This window comes from Pseudogymnoascus destructans (assembly GCF_001641265.1).
Source record: "Pseudogymnoascus destructans isolate 20631-21 unplaced genomic scaffold scaffold_2, whole genome shotgun sequence".
Classification (NCBI taxonomy): domain Eukaryota; kingdom Fungi; phylum Ascomycota; class Leotiomycetes; order Thelebolales; family Thelebolaceae; genus Pseudogymnoascus; species Pseudogymnoascus destructans.
The window spans coordinates 2065663-2074706 of NW_020167521.1; the positions used below are offsets into that span (position 1 = coordinate 2065663).

The 9044-nt window shown below is 50.3% G+C and overlaps 3 protein-coding genes across 3 annotated transcripts; all 3 read right to left on the reverse strand.

Annotated features, from left to right (window-relative positions):
- Positions 1 to 296: 296 nt before the first annotated feature.
- VC83_01288 (uncharacterized protein) lies at positions 297 to 4106 on the reverse strand. Its single transcript, XM_024464971.1, has 3 exons — positions 3737 to 4106; positions 2142 to 3686; positions 297 to 2093 (listed from the first exon to the last, which is right to left on the reverse strand). Exons 1-3 carry the CDS (start codon positions 3996 to 3998, stop codon positions 445 to 447), a joined length of 3456 nt encoding a protein of 1151 aa, XP_024327520.1. The 5' UTR covers positions 3999 to 4106; the 3' UTR covers positions 297 to 444.
- A 96-nt stretch (positions 4107 to 4202) lies between these two features.
- On the reverse strand, positions 4203 to 5951 carry PSF1 (DNA replication protein psf1). Its single transcript, XM_024464972.1, has 3 exons — positions 5846 to 5951; positions 5236 to 5792; positions 4203 to 5165 (listed from the first exon to the last, which is right to left on the reverse strand). Exons 1-3 carry the CDS (start codon positions 5870 to 5872, stop codon positions 5072 to 5074), a joined length of 678 nt encoding a protein of 225 aa, XP_024327521.1. The 5' UTR covers positions 5873 to 5951; the 3' UTR covers positions 4203 to 5071.
- Positions 5952 to 8736, reverse strand: VC83_01290 (uncharacterized protein; the record flags this gene model as incomplete). The annotated part of the gene is made up of 3 exons (XM_024464973.1): positions 5952 to 8298; positions 8343 to 8411; positions 8461 to 8736. The coding sequence occupies 3 exons, from the start codon at positions 8734 to 8736 to the stop codon at positions 6745 to 6747; spliced, it is 1899 nt and encodes a 632-aa protein (XP_024327850.1). The 3' UTR covers positions 5952 to 6744.
- Positions 8737 to 9044: the final 308 nt, after the last annotated feature.

Sequence of the window (9044 nt, forward strand, 5' to 3'; positions counted from 1 at the left end):
GATGCACGGCAAGTAAGCAGGTGCGGAATACCCGGGTTGTTGTCGAATGAAGCGTCTTGAGGCTAAAGGGAACATTCCATGGCTTCGATAGACGCCCCAAACCCTATTCAGCCTGAAAATATAGTAGGTACGAATGACCCGTTCCCCGCGCGAAGCTTCAGGGGTGATATGCTCATTCCACGTGCTGGAGCTTGTGGGCCTGGGAGGAAGTCTTCCGACTCGTTAAACTGGCACTATTTTGCGTTCAGCCAATTCACCTGGAGTCCGCTAATATCAAATAAATGCCTTCATCATAGCTTGGTATACATCCGCAGCACGGCGGCAGGAAGCTCTCACTCGCTCTCCCGAAATGCTATGTGCTAGGTCCAATTACAAAATGCCACCCTTCATATACATCATAAATATCAAAATATACAACCATCGCGCCAGCTCCAATATGTACAGCTATCCAGCCGTAGTGAGCACATAGCTCGTAATAGCACTCATTCTCTCTGTGGTCAGCTTCAGCGTGATCCGCAGCAGCTCCTGTGCCACATCCTTATCCTTCTCTTGCAGCTCCTCCCACTGCCCCCGATCCATCAGCCACACGACACAATCTCGCTCCGCGATCACCGTCGCCGTTCTCTCCGTCTCCGAGAAGAAAGGCAGCTCGCCACAAGTGGTTCCCGCGACGATGCTCTCAAAGTATCGTCCCTGGGGTAGGTCGTAGTCTGCCCTCAGTATACCGTCCTCCAGAAGGTAGAAACCGTCTGCGGGTTGTTCGCGACGGAAAAGCGTCGTGCCCGCCGCGTACTCTTTGCGAGTGAAGTAGGGCACGGCGCGGAACCAAAAGTCCTCGCTTTTATCGGTCAGTCCCTGGAAGGTCTGGAGGATCAGACGGAGAGGCTCCTTGAAATTCTGCCACTTGTGTGTGGAGTTTTTATGCTCCGTCTCCAGAGACCTGGTAGCTGCAACGACTAAGTGGTTGCCGCGTGGGGAGCCAAGTAGAGTGGGGAAGGGCTGATGGGCAGATGTTGTAGAAAGGCGCCGTGCATTGACATCCCTTGACAGGGCGCTCGCGCTACGAGCATGCTGAGCATTCCTTTCGTCTTTGTTGTGGTAGAGAGCTTTTAAAAGCCCATTCTCGCAGCTTTCAAGTGCGGAGTTGAGGTCCGGAAGCAGGGTTACCTCGTTCCCTCCCTCACCAAGGCCAACATTTCGAAGGCTCAAGCCGATTGGGCTTTCTGAGGAGACGCCGCTCATGACAATAGTTACACCCTTCTGGCTGAAGATTCTATTCAAGCGATTGAACGCCTCGGCCGCGGAGTAATCTATACCAGTGACATGCCACAAATCGAATATTAGATAGCGGATTGGGCGATGGTTGAACGCCTCCTCCTTGATCAGGCTCCTTATCCTCGCCTCGACGTCGACAATAGTTCCGAAAAACAGATACCCAGCGAGCTTAGTAACATGGATCTGTCTTCCGACCTGGCGAAGGTAGTCATGCTGGATCGGGTTCCTCCGAACCGTCGAGCCAGCAATTTCTCCTGAATAAGAGGCTCGCACTGCTGGCACTCGCGAAGTCTGCACGACTAAGCTAACGAATGCCAGTGCGATACCAACAAATATGCCAACGACGAAGTCATATGTTCCCATAACCAGTACAATTGCGATGACTGTCAAGTACTCCAGAGGCTTGAGTTTCTTCCTTGGATCCCAGACAGCCTCGAACACTAGCTCGAATCCGAGCACAAAGATGAGGACACCGACCATCATCACGGGAATGTACCCGATGAGCCCCGGACCGGCCATGAGAACCCCGAAAGTTGCAACGGCAAGAATGAAGCCGGCAATTCTACTGTTTCCTCCGGATTTGATAAAAAGCACACTGTTTGTGTAGACCAGATAATTCTGGATGCTCCCCGCAAACCCAGACAGCGCATTGGAGATACCATGGGCAACAAGTTCTCTGTCAAGATCCAAGTGGTCTTCTCCGATATTGAAGGCAAGGGCGGGGATATTGATCGGGACATGCAGAACACCAAAGAAGGTCAAGGCAAACATTGCTGGAATGTTTTCAGCGACCGCGCTCCAATGTACAAGCTTGAAATCTGGAGGTGTCAGTGTATTCCAATGAGAATCTTGGAGCCGGAGCATACCGTATAATGTATAAAAATACCACCACGGTTCATCCGCATCTGGTGCATCGAAGATCCACCCGTCTTCTCTCAACTGAGGTATATCCAACTGTGGCAATGCAAAGACAAAAAAGTAGAAAATGGCGGGTATCAGTAATATAAATGTCGGAAGATAGTATTTGCCAGTAAATATCTTTGAGGAGCGGTATAGAAACAAACCTAACACTAGTGGTGTTACCCACTGAAACACCGTGTCGAACTGGATTAATTTGTGCAACGTTTTCCTGTTGTACTCGAGATTTCCCTCGAGGCGAGCTGTAACTTCCAGCCCTGTGGCAATCAAGAACCAACCGACACCACCGATGCATCCTATCAGGATGTGGCGGGGGATAAAGCCAACAATATATCCAAAGCGACAGACTCCCATCAGGAAGAACACTAGCCCAGTAAGGATAGAGCTTATCGCATATGATGTGATGGTGGTTGAGATGACAGCTTTGGGGTTGTCCTCCCCGACAGTTGCCAAGATAGTGAAAGCCATCTTATGAAAGAACGGCACAACTTCAATCATCTCGGAGCCAACGCCTCCTTTAAATATGCTACCGCCGAACGAGAATACAAGCTGCGATACTATGCAGGAAACGTAGAACATCGATATGCCTGCTGGGCCCAGCTTCTCAAACAGCGGCTCCCCGAGAGGGAAGAGAATCATGCCATACGAGAGGGCATCAAGAACATTGAGCAGCGCTCCCAAAACAACGGCCGGGATGTATCCTGCTGGCTCAACAACTGATCTCTGCCATATGACCTTCTTATCCCACTTCTCTGGGCTTGACACTAAGCGTGCTGCACGGCGCCCTCTCCTCAGCTGCTTCGAGAGTATCTTGTTGACTTTGGGCCAGGACTTAGTCCCTCGAACTGGCTGTGCCTCCAAGTCATGTCCTCCGCTGAGATAATTTGGCCGTTGGCTCTGTCCTTGCGACACCTGGCGAAGTAATGGGGTATGCTCCGTGATGTCTGCTCCACTAGGTGTTGAACAAAAAACGCTCCGCACGGGATCCTCCTCTCCGTGAATATCCCCACGACCACCTCCCGCCATTACTGAATCCCCCTCCCCTCGATCGATCCCCTCTCTCCCCCGCACCTTCTTTCCTTGGCCAGATATCAGGGCCTCCTCGTCACCGGTATCCTCTGCAGTATCTCCTTCCCCAGAATCAATCTCGTTACTTGGTGGAGATGCAGCCGGAGAGGCCTTCCGTAGCATAGCTGCCAATACAGATGTGCCCGGGGACCTATACGGCTGTCCCTCATGCTGTGGAGTTCCTGGCTCCGACAATTCCTCAATAATTGATGGCTTCGTAGGGCCTTGGGATACGTGCGGTGTGGCGCTGTCATCGTCTCCATCTCCCCAGGCTTCTAAGTTTGATCCAGCATTTGAATGCGTCGATGAGCTTCGTCGAGGCGAACTGCCGATCATCGAGCGAGATTGCTCCGAGAGCGCGTACGAAGCAAGCTCAGCTGTATCTTCTCGAACATCGCGGGCATGTTGCTGGCTATCATGGGGTGCTAGAAATGCGGCATCAGCAATGTACAATGCACTTTAGACATATACGCACCTGGCTGCCCACGGAATGAACTGTGGAAAAAAGACCTTGTCGGTTCCCTTTGGCTGTACACATTCGATGGGCTTGCTGGCCTGTCAATCGGATCTGATGGCTCTCCAGAACGAGCAGACAACCCCGGCGATGGCCGAGAACTGGAATCTCCATGGCTACTGCTTAATTGGACTGGCCAGAGGAGGTTCTGTGCGGTCGTCACTGCGGATGATGCCCTCTGCCTTCTCGATGGCGCGAGTCTTTCGGACGCTGGCAGCGACATTGCTACAATGGCGCTCGCAGATGCCGTCGCACGAAATCAAGCACTATCCAGCAGAGCAAGCTCTATCTATACCCATAGCACGAATAATAGCCGTGTCGCTCAATAGCGGGGTCTAGAGCAACGCAGGGTCCGTGTCAGAGATAAGTGACAAGATTTCTTACGTAGCTAGCTCCCGTTCCGTGGTTACTGGCGCTAAGAGGTTGGGGTGATTGGCGATATTAAAGGGTCCAAGACTACTCTCACAATTATTGATTTATAGATTATATTTTCTATATATTAGGGGATTATTTGGTTTTTAACCCGACAAATGAATGTTCGTGGTTCTCACGAGGATGCAAGGCTATGGAATGTCTCCAATAACCCGCACTACGTCATAGTAGCCAATGCCAATGATTGGACTGACATGGACCCCAACTGTCAGGGTACAATTTAGCGGAAATTGGATACTCTGCATGTTTTATCCAGATGCAAAAATATCGATTTGTTCAGTTATAATATTATCACCATTCAAAGGGAGTGGGGCATGGATATCAGCCTCGTGCAGAAATTGCGGTTCGTGGCCAGGTGTTTGTAGAACCATGCATATCATATATATATAATCAAATGCCAAATGCCATGAGTCCAGGATGCTACCAAGTCCACGAGAGTGTTAAGGGACGTGTCTTCGATCCAGTATATTTCCGCCACGGTGGCTGCCCGACAGATATAACACCAACAATTGAAGATTTTAAGCTCTTTCTGCTGACGCATTGACTCTGGTAAACCTCACCATCTAGCCTCGGACACACTGAGAGAGGACCCTTGTCGTCATCCCAAGTCCAACTTGGCTGAGTGAACTCGATGCGGGGTTGTATCCGTAGCCTGAGGACTTCAACGAGTGACATCGGAGAGGAGCGTCTCGCTCCTCTCCGAGGTTCATTCGGATTGCTCGACTGAATCGTGACTGTGATCAGGCTATCGTCACAGGATATTCAGCTAGTAACATTCGTAGGGCAGAGCGTCTCGTCGAAGACTCCTTCGGTTTGCTCGACTACAGCGTGACTGTGATCAGGATATTGCATCCAAGGTTTGGTTTAGCTGAGCTTTTGGAGATATCCTTGGGCGATAAGTCGCTCTACATCGCCTTGTCGAACATAGAACTGGCTATTCTTGGTCAGAGTTATCGACCTGTATATCATGTCAGTCGCTAGTATAAACAGCTGCCAGCTTCACTACCACAATAGGAGCTATATCTTACCCATATTCCGTTTGTATCTCTCCTGCATCCTTCAGGACCCTCACGTCTATGAACAAGTCCCTCGGCGGCTCTAAACTGCCCGCCAAGTCAATGTCCGTCCACTGCCCCGTGTATGACGACAAAAGCTCGCTGTATTTTCTGACATATTCCTCTTCCTCGGGGCTCAGGTTATGCTTGCTGCTGTCTCCATTGCCCACTTCCCCGCCGGCCGCATCTCCGCTTTGAATCCTGCTGTTGTAGCTCTCCTGGGCCTTCTGTTGTTGAACTGGCGCATCAAGAATATCCTCGCCGCTCCAGACCAACTCTTCTAGCTTATCAGTCCTGACCCTATGGTATGCAAGCAAACAGCGCTTATTTCGTCTCATGAACAGGTGGTTGACGAGCAGCGTACAGGCCATAGCCGGGTCCTCCGACGGCGTAAAAGAGCCATTGAGAGACTGCGTGATAGTCTCAATGTCTTTGTGTAACTCGCGAGCTTCACGGGTAACAGCGCGAACTGTCTCGGTCTGGTACGGCGGCAGGTTGGCCAGGCCTTGAGTGCGCTTGGCGTGTTGAGCCTTGTGGTTTGTTAGGAAAGTCGAGGTACCGCCAATGCTTCATGTAGACTTACGAGCTTGTTACCTAGGTCGCCATACATTTGAGCAGATATGGGGCAGGTTTGTCGAGCTTGTGGTTGAAGGTGAGGGGCTGTAGTACAACACGTCACGTCCAAGCGCGTCGCTTGAATGCGCCAATCGCGCTTTTTCCACAAGACTCTGTTCTAACGACATTCTCGCCAACATACTTGCCGAGAGCATCGTAAGCAACCGCAATACACGATGAAGAATGGGAACTTAAAGTGGTTAGCCACGGTCTCATATTTTATTAATGGGTGTTATTCATGAAAAGTTTTCATTATCCTCGGTGAGCCGAGGCCCTCCAAAGCCATTGCCCGAATGATGAATACTTAACTGGAAAATGATTTCTAGTTTCTCGTGCAAGTGCAGCGTCTCACAGGTGCAATTTTAAGAGCATCATTTCAAATTTCTTTCAATTGGCTTTACAAATCCATTTACAAAAACCCTATCTACGTCTCGCCGGAACCGTGATGATATTTCCAAGTCGCCCGTCTATGGAGTATCAAATCAGATCATCCCAAAAATGAAGACTCTTCGATGATTCCAGTGAATCCTCCCCCATGGTAAAGACGCTTCAATGATTCCAGTGAATCCTCCCAATAATAAGGACGCCTTGATAGTTCTAGTGCGCCCTCCCCAATAATGAAGACGCCTTTAGTTCCAGTGCATTCTTCCCAATAATGAAGACGCCTTCATGGTTTCAGTGTCTCCTACCCAACAATAAAGACGCCTTGATGGTTTCAGTCCCCCCTCCCAAGAATAAAGACGCCTTGGTAGTTCCAGAGTGTCCTCCCAAATGATGAAGACGCCACGATAGTTCCAGAGTGTTCTTCCCATTGATACAGACGTACAGACGCCATGATGATTCCTCCCGCTTAAACAATCAAAATATTCACATCAAGTCTTCTTGCTCTGATTCTGGACCCACCCACTTATTGAACTCGTCTCCGGTATCCAAGCTATCGACGATATGCCACACGTCCTGGCTGTTCGGATCATCCAGCTGCTGGTTTAAGATTGGTGTATCAGGAATGCCAGTTTGCGATCCCGGATACTCTGGGTACTCTGGGTACTCCTGTTTCACTCCATCTGTGACTATTTCCAGTAGTTGCTGCAAAGGTTGCTGATTTCCGTCGACAACTGCTAGCTGCTGGTGCTGCGAAGGCTGGTGCTGCAAAGGCTGCTGGCCTCCATCAGCGATTCCGAGTGGTTGCTGATAGTATTGCTGGTTGAACATGAGCCCGTTATTATCCAAGAATACTTCATTATCATCGGCGGTGTATAAGTTGTCATAGGGCTGGTCGTGGCCCATGAGCGAAGGGTCAATCTTGTTCTCTTGCTCGTCTTGGTACCCATTGAAGGAATGGTGAAGAGTTCCACCATTCATGGTTCCATTGTGTTCATTGAAGGAATGCTGAGGAATTCCACCATTCATGGCGCCATTGGGTGGGTAATACTCTTGCTGATAGCCTGGATGCGGCGCAGCATTCATGCGAGGACCCCTTGTCCTTCTCAATATCACATCATGGATGTTGGGGTTTTGCATGTTTGGCACGACCTCTTGCTGCCAGTACTGTCCGTCGGGGATATTCGGCCTGTACGGCTCTGGCACATGCCTTCCTGGGTTGGATGCGTGGTACGCTGAACTTGGAAAATTGCCACCCATCCCTGGCTCCATGCTACTGCCCCTCGAATTGATATCGAATCCATAGTATGGCTGAGTTTGGAATTTTGCAGGAGGAGTGTGACTTGGTTTGGGAGTCAGCCTCTGGCGCTTCACCCTGGTGCTGCTGCTACAGTCTTCCTTCCAATCGTATTCCTCGAGCCCCGATTCTTCATCCGACACCGACACCTTTCTCTTCGGCACCTTGGCTGTTCCGGCTTTCGCGGGCGAGAACTTGTATCCTGGATGGGCATTTTGATGGTTCTGTCGCTCGATTCTAGCCCATTCGTTGAATTGCGCGCGGACGCTGTCTGGCTCCAGCGGCCAGCTGTCGCCGCAGACTTGGGAAACGACTTGGTGATTGTTTTGCAGACACCAGTTCTTCGTTCGGTTTTGGTATGCTTTCCGGTACAACATGAAAGAGTTCATCGGTCTCTTGACTTTTCCCGGGTTCTTTCCCTCCTCGACTTCCTGCCGCCTGATCTCTGCTGATCGGTTCACGTACGCATCAATATCAACCACTGGCACGTGGGTCCACTCTCTCGTCAGTACGCTGAGAGGCTGTTCCAATCTGGCTATTTTATTCTCCGCCTTGGCTTTCTTCTCCTTCTTGACCTTCTTGGCCTTTGGCTTTGGCGATGCCGCCCGAGCAGTCGGCTTTGGCGATGGCTTCAACTGTTGGATCGCTCGATTAATAGCCTGTCCACTTCTGGTGCGCCTCACATTCAGTGGAGGAGACATCGCCGACGGCGCTGGAGACGCTTCGTGGCTCCTATATCCGTACTAAAATGGTCAGCTACGTTCTGGGTCAGACCCAAGTTGCTTACGAGTTGTGGATCATCTGTTACCGGCGCATAACGAGAGTTCTCTTGTTTCATGTCATACTGCAAGTTTTCCTGTTCGCTGTCAGGACGGAGCCCTAAGCATAACGAAACTTGAACCTACATATTCAGGTCCGACCACAATGTTTGGCGACAGGCCATATTGGAAGATCTCTTGGCCGTTGCCGTATTGGTAAACGCCATTGCTGTATAATGTGTCATCCAAGCCTTGTACTGGTGATCCACTCGGCGACATCTGACTTCCTCCTCCCTCAAATGAGTTCGATTGGTGTTGGAAGGAAGAATTATGTTGGATCAAGTGTCCAAAACCATCTTGGATATCTGCGGCGTTTGAAGGTGGTGGTGTTGGGGGAATAGTGCTGGCTGCTCTATCTGACATTTCGTCCAGAATATGAAACAGGATCTTGGGTTGTATTCTTTAAGATTCAAAGGTTGAGGTTCAAAGATATTGGGGGTCCCGGGCTAGCTATAGGGGACTACCAAACTCCGGGCCTAATATCAGTTGGCAGCCAGAAACGCTAGAAACAGAAACATCACCCCGGCAATCCTTCCCCACTTGTTCATGTAAGTAATTAACGAGAGTACATGAATCTCAAAGACAGTTTCGCCTACGGGCCTGTCCCTAACTAGCAAGGTTATTATCAGTCACAGCGTGTCTCTGTCTCGGCAATCTGAGCGGTAGCGAGA